Source organism: Rhincodon typus, chromosome 21 (assembly GCF_021869965.1).
Source record: "Rhincodon typus isolate 14 chromosome 21, sRhiTyp1.1, whole genome shotgun sequence".
Taxonomy (NCBI): Eukaryota; Metazoa; Chordata; class Chondrichthyes; order Orectolobiformes; family Rhincodontidae; genus Rhincodon; species Rhincodon typus.
In genome coordinates, this window is record NC_063352.1 from 44,816,125 (window position 1) to 44,839,396 (window position 23,272).

General features: G+C 41.3%; 1 protein-coding gene across 2 annotated transcripts in view; it reads left to right on the top strand.

The window, feature by feature from the left end:
* gsg1l (gsg1-like) overlaps nt 1-23,272 on the top strand; it is a 201,649-nt gene that overhangs the window by 134,459 nt on the left and 43,918 nt on the right. For both annotated transcript variants that reach the window (XM_048609420.1, XM_048609421.1), the window contains exon 3: nt 2,687-2,839. In XM_048609420.1, coding sequence (XP_048465377.1) covers nt 2,687-2,839 — 153 coding nt within the window. The remainder of the gene's footprint in view (nt 1-2,686; nt 2,840-23,272) is intronic.

Consider the following 23,272-nt stretch of genomic DNA (forward strand, 5'->3'; position numbering starts at 1 on the left):
GCAGCATCATAGGAGCAGGAAAGCTGACGTTTTGGGCCTAGACCCTTACACCTTGTTATCTGCTCCTATGATGCTGCTTGGCCTGCTGTGTTCATCCAGCTCTACACCTTGTTGTCATGGAAATAAACCCTTTGTTCCAACTCATCCATGCCAACCAGACATCCTAAATTAAACTAGCCCCATTTGCCAGCATTTGGTCCATATCCCTCTAAACCCTTCCTATTCATACACCCATCCAGATGCCTTTTAAATGTTGGAATTGTACCAGCCTCCACCACTTCCTCTGGCAACTCATTCCATACACGCACCACCCTCTGCATGAAAAAGTTGCCCCTTAGGTCCCTTTTAAATCTTTCCTCTCTCACCTTTAAGTCTACTCCCTCCAGTTTTGGACTCCCCCACCCTGGGGAAAAGACCTTGGCTATTCACCCTATCCATGCGCCTCATGATTTTATAAACCTGTATAAGGTCACCCCTCAACCTCTGACGCTCCAGGGAAAATAGCCCCAGCCTATTCAACCTCTCCCTGTAGCTCAAAGCCTCCAATCCTGGCAACATCCTTGTAAATCTTTTCTGAACCCTTTCAAGTTTTGCATCATCCTTCCTATAGCAGACTACTTACACTGCAATGAACCATCTGAACCAGAGGAAACAGATTTCTCATACGAATAATATACCAAATGTGAAAACATTAACTCAAAATCCTGAACAATTTAATGCTATCTTATGACAGGAGTAATTCCAAAGCTTCATGAAAAACTGTCTAGCATTCCACCAAAAATGTACTCATTGTAGCAAAAGAGGCCACCTCTCAATGATGTGCAACTGTCTGAGGAACATACCAAATCAAATTGTTTCCAACTCAACATATGCATTCATGTCTTGGAACATACATCATCAATACAGCAAGGGAACATGCTTCTCATGACGAACAAAAATGCATGAATAGACTATTTCATCCCTTCCTAGCAAACTAATAACTGTGTCCGTCACTTATAATCGAGTACAAGATCTATAACCACCTCAGAATTGTCATAACCTCCTGCAGCTACATCACCCCAAATGCCTTCAGTCAGATCAATCCAACCTCTGATCTAGTGGAAGCCAGCAGAGAACAATTTTACCTCTTTCTGATCGTGGATCAGGTCAAAAACTTGGAGAGGGATAGGAAAGACAAGGGGAAAAAAAAAGTACAGTAAATATTATGAAAATAATGAATCAAAGTAACTCATTTGAGAATGTATGGACTTGTTCATTAATGCTTATGACAGGAGAGAAAAACTTGTGGTATGGATGCTATGTAAGGACCCTGAGGTAACCTTGTGATAATGTTTGAGAGCTGTTCATCACTGAGTATAAATAGCAAAATGTGGGTGCTGTTAGAATAGCCTGGAGCTCTTTCCCAGACCAGATCACCACATGGACGTGAGCACATGAAAATGGCCTTATCTGATGTAACTATAAGTCAGTGCCTGGTATATCCATGACTACACTGTACAGAAGTATTTAATATTAATATATTAAAAAGCGTTATTTTGAAGCCTCAGACTGAAGACGGTCCTAGCCTTTGCCTTCTCCTTCACCAGCCTGCTCAATTCAAATGCACAATATGACATCAAACTGCATCCAGCCACAGAACATTGGGTGTGCTTGTAAGCTTCTCGTTTTGAATACTGAAATGAAGAATTAGAGAATTAGATTAATTGATAAACAACAACTTGAAAACAAAAACTGAAAGGAGAGTTCCTTTGCATGACTGTGTGGCTGTTTGTCAATGGGGAAGCGTGTTTGAGGTTATTGGTATTGAGTGCAATGAGCGCTCATGTTTGACCTATCACCCTTCTTCCTGTTCTTCTACTTCCTGCTGCATTTCCTTTAATCCCTTACACCTGCTGCTCAGCTTCCAACTCAGCAATTGGCAATTCTTTTGACTTTTGCATTCATCTGAGGTGTTTGACCACAGCTATATAGCACCCAGCACCAAGTGAAGTAGCTGACCCCAATAAATTGAGTGGGGTCAATATCATCGACTATCATTGGCTGGGAATCATGTCCCATTAGTAGAAAGTACCATTTAGCAATTTTTGAGCCTTAGCGTTTTTTTATCTCAAAGCAAAGTTGCTGCCTTAAAAAATGAATTCGATTGATTTTAACATGAAATCCGATCTTTGTTTCCTTGAGTAATTTGTTTAGTTAACGAGCAAGCACTATAGATATTAGAGAACTCCAACTGGAAATTAGAACTGGATTCAATTTTATTAATGCTTCAGTGATCTTTAAATTATAAAAATCAATTATGTCTCTGGGATTAAAACATGGTTAATGTATAAAAGTTGATTAACAATCATGTTAATGAATTGTTTAAAGGTCATTGGAGTGAAAATATAATCTGAACTTCGAGATTGTTATAAGCAGTTTTTCAGCATTTCCATAAGATTTAGTAAAATATTAAGTTATTTGTCTATTTGAACTATTATTTCTATTTCACTTCATCTCAAGTCATTCTTAATTCACTTTATGATTACATATTTTAATGCAGCTTCATATCTTGCAGCTAAATTTACCGTGAACTAGTAGAGAATGGTTTGTTCAATTCATACCACGCATAGTATGTGCTCAGATTGTTTCAGATTTCCTCTTCCAGTCTCCCCATGTGATTTCTCAGACTGTGCCTCCTGTGTTGCAGGTGTTCTTTGGTTGTCGGTCATCTCTGAAGTTTTATATATCGTGCTTTTAGTTGTTGGCTTCAGCCTGATGTGTCTCGAGCTCTTTCACTCAAGTAATGTGATAGACGGCCTCAAACTGAATGCATTTGCCGCTGTATTCACTGTTCTTTCAGGTACGTATAATTTCAGTTCCTACAAATTGACAGAAAACTGAAGCCTGTAGCCCACTGCTGATAGTGTCATAGAGTCATAGAGCTGTACAGCACGGAAACAGACCCTTCGGTCCAACTTGTTCATACCAACCAGCTATCCTAAACAAATCTAGTCCCATTTGCCAGCAATTGCCCATATCCCTCTAAACCTTTCCTATTCATTTACCCATCCAGATGCCTTTGTAAAGTTGTAATAGTACCAGCCTCCATCGCCTCCTCCGGCAGATCATTCCATACACGCACCACCCTCTGTGTGAAAAAGTTGCCCCTTAGGTTCCTTTTAAATCTTTCCCATCTCACTTTAAACCTATTCCCTCTAGTTTTGGACTCCCCCCATCTTGGAGAAAAGACCTTGGCTATTCACCCTATCCATTCCCCTCATGATTTTATAAACCTCAAAAAGGTCACCCCTCCGCCTCCGACGCGCCAGGAAAAAATAGCCCCAGACTATTCAGCCTCTCCCTGTAGCTCAAACCCTTAGTAAATCTTTTCCGAACCCTTTCTAGTTTCACAGCATCCTTCCTATAGGAGGTGTTCAAGATTTCTTTCAGAAATGCCAAAGACGCAGGAATGTTGCAGATACAAGCTGCTGATGAATCTTGCTAAATTGCTTCTGGAATGAAGGAATGCTTGTGTTAACAAACTGCAATGGTTACATTCTGGGCACTGAACATTGAGCACGTAATACACAGTGAAGCAATACCATATTGCGTTAGTTCCATGACTGTGAAGAGCCATAATTTACGGGTTGGCTGTGATGTTGATTTATTACTGTCAATGTCTCCGATCAGTGCCAAAGCAATTTAAAAAGCCCAATGGAACACTGGGATATGAAGCTCGAAGAATGAAGTACAAATCTCTGGAGACTATTCTGGTCGGTCTATCATTCATTTAAACTATCATGTTCAATTTTGGTGTTAAACCTCAAAGTACACAAGGATTACCAAGAATCTGGAACAGATCTACAGATAGTGCGAAATGTTAGAAGGACCTAAGAGGCAATTTATCCTAACCGAGGACTGGGTAGTGCATACAGAGTTTCTGGGATTTAATTCTGGATATGATCTTAAGTCCCTGGCTGTTTGGAAGTATGGGGAAATGTAGCCCGAAGTGGCCTATATACCAGCTGATTATGCTGATCAGAAAGATAATGCCCATTTGAGTTTCCACTGAAAAATACACCACAACCCACTGTCACGATTGGATCTCTAGGGAGTGTTGTCAATAACAGATTAACACAGTTCATTGAGTTAATTTGGGCAACTAGGGATAGACTGTAAATGCTGGCAAAACCAGAGACACATCCCACAATGAACTCAAAGAATTCCTTTTTAATACGCAAGATCCGAGTTCAAGCATACTAGCATTTAAGCTATTGGTTTAAATTGGTTAAATATTAGTTTACTACAAGTTGTTACTGAGGGTTCCTTAGGAATAAAGTGATATAATTATTAACAAGGAATTGAGATATCAGACTTAAAAACAAAACTTCAGAAGAAGTGAGTCCCAATAAATTTTTTCTGAAATGCCATTGGAGCCCATTGCTGGCGTTCCTTCTTGCTAAAACAGAAAGGTTAACACTTGAAGTCAGATTCGTCAGATGTGATGGCTTCCATAGTTGAATGGTTCGTATACAGGTAGGCTCAATAGGACAGCAGATTCTGGGAGTCCTGGCTCTGGCCCTGCAGTGTTACAATCAACAGATCTCTAGGTGTTATAAGATGCCTCTCCCTTTCTCAGCCCCTCTGCTGAGAAAGCTCTTTCTTCTGGATAGTTTAAAATGGAATCTCTCTTTGTTTAGGCAGCTTGTCTCTTTCAAACATTATTAACTAGCAAGATAGAGGGCCAATGTTACCAGGGGATCTATGCAAAATCCTAAGTCAGGCTTCATATAACTTGGCTTTTGAGACACTGTTCATCTCCTACTTGTGATTCTTAACTTTTGTACAGGTCAAAATGTAATTACATTCTCACAACAAGTAATGAGGTACTTTTTTTAACTTCTGGACTAGATTTGTTACATTTCCTGGCATGTTTCTCTGTAATCTATGTAGAACTTGATTTGTACAATCAGATAAATTGAAATAGGCAATTTTTAGCTTCTGTCATCCAGTTGCAGTCAAGTTAAATTTTCATTTAAGAAAAATGGCAATTTCTTGCATTTTTTTTCCTAAATATCACCAGACCATGACACTAGTGAACCCTGCTCTGTGCATGACCTGCTCAGCTCTCCCAGGTCTAAAGCGGTATTTCCAGTTACCCCTAAAAACAGATAGGTAGATATCTTAGAGATAGTAGGAACTGCCGATGCAGCAACAAGGTGTGGAGCTGGAGGAACACAGCAGGCCAGGCAGCATCAGCGGAGCAGGAAAGCTGATGTTTCGGGTTTGGACCCTTCTTCAGAAAAAGAAATATCTTTCTTGCAGTTGATGGTATGGTGTGTTTCTCCTGTTCATAGTGTACAATTAGCCATGAAACAGTAAATGTGCAACCCTTCGATTTTATTCCCTCGACACTACCCTCGAGTTCCCCCACACCACCACACTCCGCTCCCCACACCTCAGGTTTTAAAGGGGCAAGGAGAATAGCTCTTTCAGAGTGAAAGGGATCAATTGCCCAGTGAACTAATGATCCATGCCTTTACTGTGGTGTCTCTGAGTACCCTCTATCATTAGTGTTGCAGAATCACATCCCAAAGCATTGGGGTGGCATGATGGGTCAGTAGTCAGCATTCTCCCATTGCTAGATACCTGCGTTTATTTCCGTGTGGAGTTTGCCAGTTCTCCCTCCCCCTGTGGATGTGCTCCTGTTTTTTCCCATAGTCCAAAGGTTGGATGGATTGGCCATGCTAAATTGCCTGTTGTGTGTAGATTAGGTGCACTAGCCATGGGAAATGCAGGGTTATAGGGTAGGGGGTTGGTCTGGGTCGGATGTCCTTTGGACGGTTGGTTTGGGCTGAATGGCCTGCTGTAGGGATTCTATATTCTTCATTAAGAAGAACTCATTATAGTGTTGTCCAGACTTTTAACACCAGTCAAGATATATGTGAACAGATGGCACTGTGATTTGCTACTGCAGAAATGAAGACCAAGTTAATTTTAATTCCAGGATGTCATTAAGATCCATTTGAAACGAGCTTTGTTGGTGTTTAATAAGGAGTTGTAACATTGCCCTGAATCTTTTTGTCTATAGTTAAGTCCAAATAAAAGATCAGCAGCGATTTCTGTCTGGACATGAAGGAGAGAGTCAATAACGATAACAATAGCAATAACAATTTGCATTAGTATCATTCATTCAGTTAGGTGTCCTCAGGCGCAGTGTTTGCTAAAAAAAATTAATACCAGAACACATTAATACCCCAAATCATGGTCAAATAAAGCAGATTGCAAGCAAGGAGGGAAAGTTAGAGAAAACAGAAAGGTGAGAAACGGAACGCCAAAACTTCCAGTCTAGGCATTTTTAGGCTTGGCCACTAGTGGGCATAAAATTAAAATTAGACACGAGCAAATGCACAAATTTGGAAGAGTTCAGAAATAGGGAAGGTTGTGGGGCTACAGGAGGTTGAAGGGAGAACGGGAGGTTTCTTTTTTAATTTTTTTTCATGGGGTGCATATTCTCTGACTAAGCCAGAATTTATTTCGCCACCCTAATTGCCCTTACAAGGAGCTGCCTTCTTGAACTGCTCTAGTTCTTGAGATGGAGATCTATCCACAATGCTGTCAGGGAGGGGGGGTTCCAAGATTTTGATTCAGCAACAATGAAGGAATAATAATATATTTCCAAATCAGAATGCTGGAGAGGGACTTGCAGGCAGTGGTGTTCCCATTTATCTGCTGTCCTTGACCTTTTTGGGTGGTAATGATTGTGATTTGAAAGGTGTTGTTGAAGGGTCCTGTTGCAATACACCCTGCTGTTACTGTGTGTCAGTGGTGGAGGGGTTGAATGTTGAAGGAGCCAGTAAAGTGGGCTGCTTTGTCCTAGATGGTGCCTATTTCTTTGGGTGCAGTTGGAATACACGCGTCTAAAAAAGGGGAAAATACTCCATCACTTGACTTGTGCCTTGATAGGCCCAGGATACATAGGAGGTGATATTTTATGTAGGTTCAAGGCTGCATTATTTCATGAACTTTGGCAATGTTACATTTTTTTTTAAGGCGTTAAATTTTATAAACACCGACAGAACTGTGATGCTACACAAAAAACAGACATTGCTGGAAAAGCTGAGCAGGCCTGGATGTATCTGTGGAGAGAAATCAGGTCCTCAAAATTTAAAGGTTATAAATTCACAGTATTGTAACTCTGCATTGCTTACTAGAATCCTCCTATCTTTTAGGAATAGGCGAATAGGAGTAGTTAATTCAATCTCTCAAGCCTACTCCACCATTGAATGAAGTCATGGCTGACTTGTGGCCATATACCTGTCTTTGACCCATCTGACTTAATACCTTTTGCTAAGCAAAAATATATCTATCTCCGATTTGAATTGGACAACTGAACCAGCATCTGCTGTCATTTGTAAAAGAGAGTTCCAAACCTCTACCACCCTTTGTTTTGACACAACCCTTTGTAGCCAGAATGATGGTTTGTCTCTGTTTGCAGCCAAAATAATGCTGTACATTTTCCACAGGCAAAATTGCCACTACCTGCATTTAAAGGCCGAAAACACAATTTACTGCACCCAGTAATTGGGCACCGTGGTGGCACAATGTTTGGCACTCACAGTGCCAGGGACCTAGGTTGGATTCCACCTTTGGGCAACTGATTGTGTCGAGTATGTACGTTCTTTCCTGCTGGTACCCGGGTTTCCTCCCACAGTCCAAAGATGTGCGTGTTAGGTGGGGATTGGCCATGCTAAATTGCCCCCAGTGTCCAGGGATAGGTGGGTTAGCCATGGGAAATGCAGGATTATGGAGATAGGGTTTCCATAGGATGCTCTTTGGAGGGTTGCTTTGGACTCGATGGATCAAATGGCCTGCTTCCTCACTGCAGGGATTCTATGATATTTTAAGTAGTGTTTTAATGTTGCATAAATTTGCCAGCCTAAATTATGTTTTAAATTATTGATTTCCCTTTTGTTATGAATAGGTGAGGAGCAATGAATTGGCTCCTTTATTTCTGACATACTTGCATGGCCACAGCAGAAATTTTATTTCTTATTAGTATGCAGCTATTATCAGACTTAAATTAAAATGTAATATTAGTGCAAAATTAAGGAGCCTATTACAATGTGTTCTTGGGTGAAGGAAAGAGGAATGTTGTTGCTTAATAAGCAAGCGATAAATAATAGAATGCAAAATTAAACACATACAAATTTTAAAACAAGGCAGCCATACCAACCCAGCTAATGGTTGGGGTGAAGTGCTGCCACCAACCCTCCTTTCTAGATAATATCTAATTATCATTTGCAGAGATGTATCTCTGGAGTAGGTGGGACTTGAACCCAGGCCTCCTGGCTCACAGGTAGAGACACTAACACTGCACCACAAAGGGCCTTTAAAGGTATCTTTCCATGTAATCACAGAAGGCGCAACACGTGCCCCTTCACCACCTCCCTACTTACCATCCAAGGGCCTAAACTATCTTTCCAGGTAAAGCAGCATTTTCATCTGTATCTCCTCCAATCTTCTGTATTGTGTTCGCTGCACCCAATGTGACCTACTCTACATTGGGGAAACCAAACACAGACTAGGTGATCACTTTGCAGAACACCTTCAGATCATGTGTACGCTTGATCCCAACCTTCCCGTAACACAGCGTCCTGCTCGCATGCCCACTTATCTGTCCTCGGCATGCTGCAATACCCCAGTGAATCACAGTGCCAACTGGAGGAGCAACATCTCATCTTCAGACTAGGCACTTTGCAACATTCTGGGCTCAAGATTGAGTTCAACACCTTCAAATTGTGAACCCATTCCTTCCCTTTCTTTTAGCTTTGCTTGTTACATTCTCTGTCATCATGTCCCCTCTCCCCAACTCCCCACTCCAATGGGACTGTCTGTTCTTTCCAGTTTGGCTGTTGGACACGCCATCGCTCTGCCATTCTTACATTCCAATCACTTATTCTGAACTATCAACATCATTTCTCCCCCAGCACACCAACCACACCCCCCAAACTATTGCATAAATGCTCTCACCTCCACACTTCACGTCAGCTCTGATGAAGAGTCATCTAGACTCGAGACGTTAGCTTGCTCTCTCTCCATGGATGCTGCCTGTCCCACAGTGACTTCTAGCATTTTTTGTTTTCGGAACTCTTCAAGCCTGCATTCTAAATTGTACCTAAGGACCTATTTGGTTAACGGTGGTAGAAGCTGAAGCACTGATGCATCTTAACAAGACATAGTTTATTGCATAACAGTGATAGATACAAATTTCATTAACAAGTTAGGCATCAGATTGTTGGGAGACACTGCTGATATTTCTCTTGCCATAAGGATCTCAAGTTAGACTCCCCTTTAACCCATCCAAGGGTACACGACATCATCAGATTGGGTGGATCTTACTGCAATCTCCATAATTAGCCCTAATTTATGCAATAAATCAACACTGAATTCCTAGCCTTTGATTTGCTCATACAGCCGTACTATTTATTTGGCTGGTCTGGTGAAGTGATCAGAGCCCAAAATTGGACATTTTATATTGACCCACAGCCAGAGAAATCAGGGAAAATTGGTCAAATTAAATTTAACAGCAGCCAGTAACTATCAGCTGCACACAATAGCAGAAACTGTTGTCAGAGAGAGGCCACAAAGGTTCAAGGGGAACCAGTTACAACCAGCCCGAGGATTGAGTATTGGAGAGGTATAGATCAGACTTTCTCATACCTTAACTGACTGAGGACATGCACTTTCCACTTCTCCATCATGGCAACAGTGAGAGTGTTGGCACGATCCTACTGGATGTTTTGAACCCAGCTCATGACCCTATTGGCCAAAGGCCAGAGAAAGTTCTGGAATGTCCTGGGGTGAGGGGTATAAAAACTCACCTGGAAGCCACCCCTCAGCATGGATTTGCAACAAAAATTATGATAGAATTATGCACAACCCAAGAAGACCCAGGAAGAGATCCACCCTGACCTGCGAGATCCACCTTCGTGGAAGAGAGCCAGCCGTCTGTCACAGAGGAAAAAGATTCCAATGACCCAGCTCAAACAGGTGGATTGTTGTAGGTAATTTGTTGCAGATTGTTATAGGGGAGGTGATAGCCTAGTGGTATTAACACTGGACAGTTAATCCAGAGACCCAGATAATGTTCTGGGGACCCAGGTTCAAATCCCACCATGGCATTTTATATTCAAAAATATCTGGAATTAAGAGTCTAATGATGACCATGAATCCATTGTTGATTGTTGGGAAAAACCCATCTGATTCACCAATGTCCTTTAGGGAAGGAAACTGCCATCCTTACGTGGCCTACGTGTGATTCCAAACCCACGGCAATGTAATTGCCTCTTAACTGCCCTCTAGGCAATTAGGGATGGGCAATAAATGCTGCCTAGCCAGCGACACTCTCATCCCGTGAATAAATAGAGGAAAAAACAAACCTCTCTCAGATGGACAGGGCTAGATAAGGAGTAAATCTTGTGGGAATTTGAGACATGTTCACATGGTGTTTTTTTAACAAGGAATATTTTGTTAATAAGACCAAGTTTGCCTTGCTGGCAAGTGCACTTGGGTAAAGTGTTTGCAATACATAAACTGGTCAAAATGTCCAATGCACAGACATCAGGGGTAACCCCAGAAAGTTGATAGTGCAGGATTCAAACATGATGCCATTGAATATCAAGGGCAACTGGTTAGATTCCCTCCTGTTGGAGATCGTCAATCACTCGCACTTTCATGGTGAGAATGTTACCTCTCGCTTATCAGCACAAGCCTGGATCTTGCCCAGGTCTTGCTGCATTTGAATGTGGACCGCTTCATTACCTGAAGAGTTGCAAATGGTGCTGAACATTGTGCCATCATCAGTGAACATGCGCACTTCTGACCTTATGATGGAGAGAAGATTTTGTTGAAGTTTTTGAAGATGTTTGGGTCAAGGATACTACCCTGAGGAACTCCCGCAGAGAAATCCTGGAGCTGAGGTGATTGACCTCCTACAGCCGCAACCATCTTCCAATGTACCAGGTGTGACTCCAACCAGTGTAAAGTGTGCCAGTGATTCCCATTGATTGCATTTTTGCCAGGGCTCCTTGATACGACACTCAGTCAATTGTGGCCTTGATGCCAAGGGCAATCACTGCCACCTTACCTCATTTGTACATGTTTAGACCCGAGCTGTATGAAGTCAAGAGCTGAGTGGCCCTGATGGAAACTGAGTGTCAGTGGGCAGGTTATTTCTGAGCAAGTGCTGGTTCATAGCACCATCAACAATCCCTTCCCTCACTCTGCTGACGATTGAGAATTGACCGATGGGGTGGTATGAAGCTGAGTTAGATTTTTCCGCTTTTTGAAGACAGGACATACCCGAGCAAGTTTCCACATTGTTGGATAGATGCCGGTTTTGTAGCCATACTGGAACAGCTTGGCTAGAAACATGCAGAATATTTCTGGAGCACAGGTATACAGTACTATTGTCAGAATGTTTTAGGGCCAATAACCTTTCCATTATCCAGTGCCTTCAGTCAAGATACATATTCAAGGAGGGTTGTGGGGTTAGGGGTTGTTACAGATATAGGGAGGGTTGTGGGGTTTTGGGAGGTTCTAGAGGCAGGGAGGTTGTGGGGTTAGAGGAGGTTAATGAAATAGGGAGGGCTGTGGGGTTAGGGGAGATTACTGAGAAAGCGTAAGTTGTGGGGTGAGAGGAGGTTACACGTAGGGAGGGCTGTGGGGTTAGAGGTGGTTACAGAGATAGGGAGGGGCATGGGGTTAGGGGTGGTTACAGAGATAGGGAGGGCTGTGGGGTTAGGGGTGGTTACAGAGATAGGGAGGGCTGTGGGGTTAGAGGTGGTTACAGAGATAGGGAGGGGCATGTCTTTGAAGGACTTTAAAAAGTGGGATAGGGTGAGGGATGAAAGTGTTGATTTGGTTTCGCTTGAATTGTGGTCAAAAGTAATGATCTTAGGGAACACCATAAATAGTAACTATAGTGCCTTTAAATGACAATTGCTGCTATTTCTGATATAAAAATATTCATTTTTTAAATTCAAAGTCATACTACATTTAGCATGAATTGATAGTCTATTCATAGCTGCTATTCATCTTTAATGTTGCATGGTAATACCTGAAAATGCTCTTTTAAACATCTAATAATGGTTTCAGAAACCTATTTGGTTATATCGTGAAATAATATCTCATTCCACCTACTGCAAATAGCTAAATGTGTGTTTTGAAAAGTTGCTTTTTACGTTTTCAAGTCTAGTTGGGAATATTCACAGATCAACTAGATTAACACCAATACTGAATTAAAAAGGAATATCATACAAGCAAGTTTGGCATTCAACCACGATTACCAGAAACAGAAATTTCTGGGTTTATGAGAGATAGTAGGAACTGCAGATGCTGGAGAATCTGAGCTAACAAGGTGTAGAGCTGGATGAACACAGCAGGCCAAGCAGCATCATAGGAGCAGGAAGGCTGACGTTTCGGGCCTAGACCCTTCATCAGAAAGGGTTTATACCCATTTTTGTAATTATCCAAAAAAAGCAAATAATCTCCCACCATAAAACATTTAGTCTCGTGATAACTATAATCCTTAGAAAAGATTACAATGATGATTTCCCTTGTCAGTGTGCTTTTCCATCAGTTTCACCATTCAGTATCAAAAGAAATTGGGTTTGAGCTACAGGGAGAGGCTGAATAGGCTGGAGTGTCGGAGGCTGAGGGGTGGCCTTAAAGAAGTTTATAAAATCATAAGAGGCATGGATAGGGTAAATAGTCAAGGTCTTTTCCCAGGGTAGGGGAGTCCAAAACTAGAGGGCATAGGTTTAAGGTGAGGGGGGAAAGATTGAAAAGGGACCTAAGGGGCAACTTTTTCATGCAGAGGGTGGTGCATGTATGGAATGAGCTGCCAGAGGAAGTGATTGAGGCTGGTACAATTCCAACATTTAAAAGGCATCTGGATGGGTATATGAATAGGAAGAGTCGGAGGGATGTGGGCCAAATGCTGGTTAATGGAACTGGATTAAATTAGGATATCCGGTCAGCATGGACAAGTTGGACTGAAGGGTCTGTTTTTGTGCTGACATTTCCGGATAAAAAGCTTCAGTTCTTGCTATTTCTTCTGACCTGGAGTCAAGACTGCAAGCATGTTATCAAATATCCCTCACCAACAGCAATTTATGCCTAATTACCCTTAGAATGACTCATGTGGACAAAAATTAGTTCATATCCTTTAAAATGCTCCTCAAGCATGGAACATAATATTGTACAATCAGTGCAGCGACAAGAAACTGGTTCACTTTGAGTGACATTTCAGGAGATTTGTTACATTGTTTAAATGGTGGTGATAAATACTACAACTACATTACGTTCAAACTCATTTAATTGTCCTAAAATGGACATTTATATTGCTGTTTAATTTGACCCATTCTCCAGGTCTTTTTGCGGGCTTTGGTTGAAATTTCTGTCTGTTATACACATTTGATAGGTAGAACCTTAGTTTGTCCTATCAAATTCCACTTACTTAATTCACAAAGTATCCTGTGTGAAATTCTTGTCTGAATAACAAAATGGAAGACACAAAAATAGGTTTGAGGAGAGAACAGGAAGACAGGCAGTTGCTGCTCAATGTTGAAGAGATTGTCCACTTTATCAAACCTAGAAAATTAATCTGTCAAAGCAAAAAAAATGGCAATGCCTGAATTCTAAAAAATTGCTTCTGACATATCAGTGATGCTATTTCAATGCTACAAGGAATCAGTTTGAAGGAATGTCAACAATTGTTAGTCACTGTGTTTTAAACAGGAAAATCTACACTGCATCAAAAATCCAAATCAAATTCAGAAGTTGATTTCAAAGGTTGGAATTTTCCCAGCTCTGTGGAAATGGTTTTGGAGCGAGATAGAATTTAGAACACAGTCATTAGCTCATCTCCTCAATCTGTTCCCAATCTCTCCTCCAAACAAATTCCCAAGGGCTGGCTATGAGTGTAATCGGTTACCAACACAGGAGGGATGAACAAGCAAATAAAGACTCATCGGGCCCTGAATGAATGGATTATTTGCTCAAGAGGGCTTCCTGGTTTTGCCTGCTGTGTTTGGAGCCCAGCAATGAATCAGAGAAGGCTTCGCAGAGGGAGATTGGAGCTGTCTAGCCGCTGCAAGGGGATCAGTGAGCTCTGTTAGCTGGATGGCTAGTTTGTGATGCAGAATGCTCACAGCGTGCGCTCAGTTCCCACAATGGCTGAGGTTAACATGAAGGACTCTCCCTCTCTCCTCACCTGAGTTTTGGTGACCCTTAAGTTTAACCACCACCAGTCATCTCTTTCTCTCTTTTTCTTACCTCTCTCTAAAAACTGAAAGAACTGCAAACGCTGGAAATCGGAAACAACAACAGGAATTTCTGGAAAAGTTCAGCAAGCCTGACAGTATCTGTGGACAGAAGGGGAGATAGACAGACTTTTGGGCATTAAGGGATGTGAGGGGCAGGTAGGAAAGTGGAATTGACACCCAAGATCAACCAGGATCATATTAAATGATGAAGCAGGCTCAATGGGCCGAATGGAGTTCCCCTGGAGGATCACAGACTTTTTCATTTCTATGGAAGGGTCACCAGACCCAAAATATTAACTCTCATTCCTCTCCATAGATGCTGACAGATCTGCTGAGCTTTTCTTGCAACTTCTGTTTTTATCTCTCACTCTTTTTCTTTCTTATAAGAGAACAGGACCATGATGTCTTTACTTTTATGACTATTGCAGCACTTTGATCATTTGCTGATAATAGTTCTAAATGTGCATGTATCCCCAACAAATGGCTTGTCACTGCAGGCACATCATGGAGACTATAGCTCCCTAGAGGCACTTTGAGCCTATTAACGACCTGACGACCATTAATATTGATCTACTAAACAGTGGAAGGCCCTCTCTATGCTAGGATGTGAGGAGTGCTGGCTATGTCTCACACTTTGTGTTTTCTGCCCAATACCAGGACTTAGGACATCAGCTTATGGCTGGACAGAAACCTAGAACAGGAAGGATCCAGTCATTGTAGTCCATGTTGGATCCAATAATGGAGGCAGAACCAAGAATAAGATTCTGCTGAGGGTGTTTGAGGAACTAGGTTACAATTTCAAAAACAAAACCCGAAAGATAAGTCTCTGAGCTGTGTCAAGACAAACAGATCAGGGGTTTAAATGGCTAGCTGAGAGAGTTGTATGGGCGGCAAGGATTTATCAGAGTTCATTTCAGCCTTGCTGGGACCAATTCTACAAAACAAAATAGTTAGGATAGTAAACAAGGATTTACACTAACAAAGGGGAGAGAGGATTCAGGTAAGGCTGGATCTATAAGTCTGAATACAAAAAAATCAAGGCACTTACGTCAAGAGAAATTTATATATGTTTCCAGGATTTCCACTTATTCTGTCCTTATATGATCTCTAAATCTCATGTGCTTGGATAAAGAAAATCTTTATCCAGCCCAAGGACACAGATCCAGAAAGGCAATGATGACCTTTTCTTTAAAGGTAATAAATGGTCCCCTCAGATGGATCTAGGAGTGAGTCATGGAGGATACTCCTGGCTAACAGTTCAACACACCTCCTGACTGTACCTTACCAATGAATGACAGTTAAATCAGTGAAGCAGCAATGTGCTATCATTAACAAAATATTACAGCAGAACCGGCCTGTTAACTAATTTCTTCGGCAATTATGAATTTCAAATTGAATCAAATTAAGTGCCCAGTGGATTGAACATTATCTTCGAGGAAAATGTAATTTTGCCAACAGTAAGCTCTTTTAAATGACCTATCAGTTAATTTTCAATCAAAGTCTAAATGCTCCATCTTAAGTTATCAGAGACTGATCAAAACTGAAACTTAATGATTTTTTTGCATAACACTGCTGCATGTTCAAGCATTAAAAGGGGATTAAAAATGGCAGCTCACAGTTGGTCAATGCCCTACTCACTCAGTAATAAATTGCAGAAAATAACATGTCACGTGATTCATTTTACTGTCTAATGGAAAATTGTTGACATAAAATGGGTTTTAATTTTTATTTTGGATGCCCTGATTCGCTCACTACAAAGCCTGTGTTTTAGGTAAATAATTCCTTGTAGCTGTTTGAAATAAAACAGGATAACCCAAATACAGACATTGGTCAACAATGTAATGCTATTCCCTCCAGTCTGGATTCTGAATCAAAACTGATTGATAGTAAGTTGAAATATTTCGTCAGTGGGTTGGCTGTAAGATTCCTGTGTGGAATAAGGGTTTCTATATGGTCTCTCCCTACTCCTGGCCTCATTCAGCCTCTGGTGAAGGTATTAACTCATCCTAGAATAGAGATAGCACCCCTCCATCTTTCATCCAGGGTCTGTCCTACCAGACCAAGCTGAGGTACTACAGGCCTGACATTGGGCTGCTTGCTTACTGTCACAAACAAGCCAAGATCATTCTAAAACCTGAACTATCTAGAAATGGTATTTGACGTACAGCCTCAAGAAGACATTCACTTTCATAACTTACTGATATCAAGTGTTTTGTCCACCGCCATGAAATGAAATGGGTGGATATAGTCCACAGATACCATCCTCGATTGGCTTAGTTTTTGTGACTGATAAATGTACATTAGTGAGAATGTCCCTAGTAAATTCTGGGAGAGGTCAAACTTGGCTCTCCTATTCCTGGCACCCACTCAGGAATGCAACGCAACTGCGACTCAATGTAAGTTGGCAGTTCTATTCAGTAAGAATGATGGTTGACTGCTGTGGAACTCCATTCACGAAGGAGTGCTTACCTGATTTTGCAGCAGTAGAGAAGAAACTTTCCTCTGCACCTCATTGACAGTGCCTGTAGAATTAGACTAGACCAGATTCCCTACAGTGTGGAAACAGGCCCTTTGGCCCAACAAGTCCACACCGACCCTCGGAGCATCCCATCCAGACCCATCCACCTATCTATAACTCACGGAACCAACACATCCCTGAACACTATGGGCATGTGAGATGCTGGTTGTGAGTCTGAAAAGTAGGTCAATGTTCCATTCTCCAAAGCTATCAAAGAAAGCTCTTCCTTCCAAAAACACGAGCTGTTCCACTCTACATTGAATGCTTCATTTGTGCTGGAAGAAAATGACTCGTTTAAGTTCTGACATTGTTAAAATAGAGTGGCAGCGTCAGTTAGTTCTGGTCAGAATATGGGTTATTTGTCTTCGTAGAATGACTTAGAGTCCAAAGATGTGCAGGTAAAGCGGATTGGCCATGCTAAATTACCCATGGTGTCCAGAGTGATGATGCTGTCACGCTAAAAAGGTTATTTTGACCTGGGTTTTTTTTTTGAAGAAGTTGTAAAGCCAGAGCTGCCGAAATGGCTACAAGAGACTGCCTAAGTCCACAATCAGACAGGCAAGGGGAGTGGCCAGTTCCCCAAATCAGGTCTTTGAGTTTTTTTTAGCTGAAGCAGTCACAAAATGTTTTGAGTACCAGAAGGGGTGCAACTTTCAGTAAGTGATTCCTAACTGACTTTCTCTGAAATCTCTCTGGATGTTGTTCCCTCCTGCCTGTAAGAATCTGTGTTTGAATTTACCTTTTTGCCAAGGGGTGTGTTTATGGGATGTTACTATATGGGAACAGTTAATTAGTTAAGTTACTGTATCGAGTATTCAGTTAAGTTTTCCAATAGTTAAGTTATTCTAAATTCCACTTTCTTTTGTCCGTGTTTTAACTGTAGTGTTTCAATAAATTATGTTTTGCTTAAAGCCAAGTGGTTAGACCAGTTGCATCACACCTGGAACACCCACCTTTAAAATAAGAAAATGTTAGGGTCTAGGCTACCTTCCTAAAACATTTTGAGGGGGTCTGGCCTGGTCCATAACAACAGAGATGTGCTGGCGAGGTGGATTAGCCATGGGAAATGCAGGGTTACAGGGATAGAGTGAGGGGGGTACTGGGTAGGATCCTGTTTGGAGGGTCAGTGTGGAATTGATGGAATGGCCTGCTTCCACACTGTAGGAATTCTATGATAGCGACATACAGCAGTGAAGCAGCATACTAAAAGTATCAAAATCAACAACATCTGAGCTATCCCAGCAAACAAATACCAAATCTAGGCGAGAACCTTAGTTGTTTAATTCCTTGGCTCAAGAAGGTACCAAGCTCAGTTGAAGTTCTCCTATTCATGACCTTTTGAAGATCAACCAACTCAGTAATCACCAATAGATAGTGGGAACTGCCGATGCTGGAGAATCTGAGATAACAAGGTGTAGAGCTGGATGAGCACAGCAGGCCAAGCAGCATCAGAGGAGCAGGAAGGCTGACGTTTCGGGTCTGGACCCTTCTTCAGAAATGGAAGATGATGGGTTTCCGAAGAAAGATTTAAGAAGGACATGAGGAGCAACGTTTTTTTCAGAGTGGCTCATATGTGGAATGAGCTTCCAAAGGAAGTGGTGGATGCAGGTACAGTTACAACGTTTAAAAGACATTTGGATAAACGCATGAATAAGAAATGTTTGGACAGATTTGAGCTAAGTGCAGGCAGGTGGGACTAGTTTAGTTTGCAGTTATGGTCGGCATGGACTGGTTGGACCGAAGGGTCTGTTTCTGTGCTGTATGCGTCTATGAAGAGGTTTTCCTGCTTAAATATATAGCCTAAGAAATGCACTACCAATCAAAGCCTTAGCAAAGCCTTCTGTAAATATAAGATATAAATTACAGACATTTTAAACTAACAGTAAAATGCACTAATATCTTCCACACTGCTGTCCTCTTGATAAACTAATCCAGAAATGCTTTTCAATTTGGGCTTTATTTTGTTATAATAGTGATTTTAATGGTATTTGACAATGAGTCATTGTTCAGGTTTACTTTTTTGATGTCATGTAGCGATAAAGTCGCAATAAGGGAAAGTAGACATTTGGAACCATAAATGAACATGTGAGACAATTGTGTGTCTCCAATCCAGTTGAAGTATTGTGCAGTACACAGCACACCAGCTGAGAAACAAGTTGAATTCATTGTCCAATCAGGTACAGAGAAAGAAAATAAAAAGATAGGAGAAACGACTGAAGTTGGAACCAGCAAAGATGAGCAATTGAAAAGTACTATATATATAATTTATTTCTAATTTTCACACTTATTATTTTGAAACCTCAACCAACAATTGAATCACGGAATTGTTACAGGGCATAAGGAGGCCATTCGGCCCATTGGGACTCCATTGGCTCTATTACCAAGTATAATTACTTGCGTTTTCCCCATATCCCTGCACACCTTTTCTATCCAAATAACCATCCAATGCCCTCTTGAATGATTCAATTGAACTTGCCTCCATCCACATTTGTCAGTGCCTCCCCAGCCCTCGTTGTGAGGAAGAAAGGTTTTTCTCACTTCACCCTTGCTTTGTTTGCACATCACTTTAAATCTTGGCTTCATTTAAACCAGAGTTGAAAAGGGAATCTACATTTGTTGTAGTTTTCGGTGTCAGAAATTTTGTTTGGAAATCATTATCAATTACCACATTGTTTAAAAACAACTTCATACCAAAAAAAGACTGTGGATGCTGTAATCAGAAACAAAAACAGAAGTTGCTGGAAATGCTCAGCAGGTCTGACAGCATCTGTGGAGAGAAATCAAAGATAACATTTCGCATTGAGTGACCCTTCCTCAGTCATTGTTTCTCAGCACTGAGCCTGAATCATGCCCTGAAAGTGAGACTTGCAAAGGAGGTTAGTTTGCCAGCTGTTGCCAACTTCACATGTAACTTATGTCTGATTTTTATAACAGCAATTGATCGTTAAATTTTGAAAATGTAAGTGACCATGAAATGGTATGGCTGCCAGATTGTTATTTATAACAACCAATAACCTGCCAAGGAAAAGTGCTGAGAATGTGATAAAGTCTACATGTTGTTCTGATCCAAATTGATGTTATTACTGGACAAGTCAGACCTCACTCTTAAACCTTGCATGATAAGTCTTTTCTTTTTGGTTTTATAAACAGACATTACTGCAGCTTGCGGATGAATGGTAAAGCAGAAGTTGTATTTTGCAAAAGAAATGAAGATCAAATAGAATAAACCAAAGTATTTACATATAACACCAGTTTAAAGATTTCAAAACACATTTTGAAATACAATCCAATGAATCTCAAAATCCTTCTTTTACAGCACTCCTACGTGAGAATATTGCCTTCCATTTCATGTCTCTAAGGCTTAATTTAACTGTGGCTTTCATTCCACTTATTAGGAATCTGATATCCTTTTCCTGGAGCCTTCATACAAGTGTGTTTAGACTTTATTAGCTACAAATAACTCATACAGGGTGTGTTGTGGTTGGTTGGCTCGTCGAGCTGGTTTGTTGTTCCACAGACGTTTCATTACCCTGCTGGGTAACATCATCAGTGCAGCCTCTGATGAAGCTTGTGTTTTCCCGCCTGGTTTTTAAACTCTGGGGTCCGTTGAGCTGGATTACCTCACTTCCGGTTTTCCTTCGTAGAGGAGTGTACATGGGGTCGAGTTCTGTGTTTATTGATGGCTTTCTTCATGGAGTACCAGGCTTCTAGGAATTCCTGTGCCTGTCCCTGCTTTGCTTGTCCCAGGATCTTGGTGTTGTCCCAGTCGAATTGGTGGTTCTCCTTATCCATGTGGATAGAGATGAGTGAGTATTGGTCGTGTCTTTTTGTAGCCAATTGGTGTTCATGTACCCTTGTGGGTAATTTTCTTCCTGTTTGTCCGATGCAGTGTTTCTCACAGTCTCTGCAGGGAATCTTATAGATGACATTGGTCCTGTCTGTAGCCGGGAGTGGGTCTGGACTCGCTATGGACAGGACCAATGTCATCCATAAGATTCCCTGCAGAGACTGTGAGAAACACTACATCAGACAAACAGGAAGGAAACTAACAACAAGGGTACACAAACACCAACTGGCTACAAAAAGACACGACCAATACTCACTGAGATAACAAGGTATAGACCTGGACGAACACAGCAGGCCAAGCAGCATCAGAGGAGCAGGAGAGCTGACGTTTCGGGCCTCCTCTCTTTCCATGTGGGTAAGGAGAACCACAATTTCGACTGGGACAATCAAAGCAGAGACAGGCATGGGAATTCCTAAAAGCCTGGTACTCCATGAAGAAAGCCATCAATAAACACATAGAGCTCAACCCCATATACACTCCATTGTGAAGGAAAACTGGAAGTGAGGTAATCCAGCTCAACGGACCCCAGAGTTTAAATATAGGTGGGAAAACACAACTGCGCTTCATCAGAGGCTGCACTGATGATATTACCCAGCAGGGTAATGAAACGTCTACAGAACAATGAACCAGCTCGGCGAGCCAACCAACCACAACCCCAACAACCCGAGCTACAAATCTACTCCAAAACCTCATACAGGGTGTAAACAAACACTCCTGGTCCAGAGCTTATAAAAGAAAATCCCTACACTGAGGCAACCTCTTTCGTAACAGTTCTAGACTGTGCATCTCAAGTACACCTGCTTTACACATCCAGCATCAACATCTGAAAACTGCTCCAAACTAAAGCTTAAAAATCCTTTTTCACCAAAGCTATGTGTCTTTCCCCTTGAATAAGTTCTGGAAGCCTCTATCTGAAAGCCCAGTACACAATACTGTTTGTTCACTCGTAAACTCTACCAAGGTAAACAAATTCCCCTTAACCTCCCCAAACTATCTCTCTCAGACATTTTTTAAAAAAGAAATCACCATGGCTACAAGTTAATCATTAAAACCCTTCAGACACACAAAAAACTCATGCCACTAGTTAACTTTCAATCAACATCTAAATGTTCCACTTTGTTATTAGAGACTAAACAAAACTAAAACTTAAATTTAAGCACCATTTCTGAAGAAGGGTCCTGACCTGAAACATCAACTTTCCTGCTCCTCTGATGCTTCCTGGCCTGCTGTGCTCGTCCAACTCCACACTGTGTTATCTAAGACTTAATGGTTTTTTTGCATAACACTGCTACGTATTCAAGTATTAAAGGAGATTAAAGATGGCAGCCTTCAATGCCTCAATCACTGAGTAATAAGTTACAGAAAGTAACGTAGCATATCATTCCATTTTACTATCTAATAAGAATATTGTTGGCATAAAATGGTTTCATTTTTATTTCAAAATAAATGTTATTAAACTACGTATAACTCATACACCTTAGATGACAAAATATACTTGCGTATACTGTACATTGAATAAAGTGTTATTCTGCATTGTACATTCTTTTATGTCAAGTTCTGGTTGTGTGAAACTTCTCTTTTTTTTTATCCTTGATATTTAGATCAGCTATGTGTTAAGCTATTTTGACCATGGCTGTGCTTCTGGCTGTGTTCAAAGGTTCTAATTTATTTCTTTCAGCAGTTGTTGTTTCTACATTTGTTCAGCGGAATGTAATTTTGAATGGTTGGTAACATTCCAACTCACTAATGGAGTCTTTGCAGGGTTTGTTGACACAGCATTCAAGGAGAATGCAAGATTGTTTCATTTGCTCTTCTCATGTACAAGTTTTAAAAAGATAGTTGATTGTAGTTGTAATTTTGTAATTTATGTATTTATACAGATTTATGGGCTGTCAAAGACTTTCAAATGATATTATGGAGTTCATGATTTTGTTTATAGTTGATACTAGGTGCATTGGAGTGTTAATGGGGGTGATGAGGAGTCATGGTAGTGGAGGGATTGAGGGGCAATTGGGTATCTGTGGGGCAGAGGTTTGGTTGATGGGTCAGGTCTGTGAGGATTGTGTGTCTACGATATAGGATCAGGTGACCAGGTCAGGGAATTGAGTGGTGAGGTTGAGTTGGAGTTGAGGGTGGAGTGTCCCAGGGTGAAGTCCAGTGTGGGGCTTAGTATGAGTGACTGGGGGATCCATAGTGCAGTTATCCAGGGGTTAGAGCAGCCTTGCATCCTTTACCTTTTCATGGGTATCTATCTACATAGATAATTCAGAGGCCTCCAAATGTTCTGACTCTAACTTAGTGTCAGAGACAATCTCAGAGGGTTCTAGGTGCAGGGTAATTGTCCATCAGAAGCTTCAACTTCTTGAACAATGAACTTATGGTCAGTGCATTGGGTTGTCTGATTGTCCCTACTCCATGATTTCAGGGTCTCCATTTTCCTGGAGGCTGCAATACTGAGGCTATCATTACCACCTTCATTGAAGGCGTCACAAATGCATCAGACATAACAAGGTGTAGAGCTGGATGAACACAGCAGGCCAAGCAGCATCAGAGGAGCAGGAAAGCTGACGTTTCGAGTCCAGACCCTTCTTCAGAAAT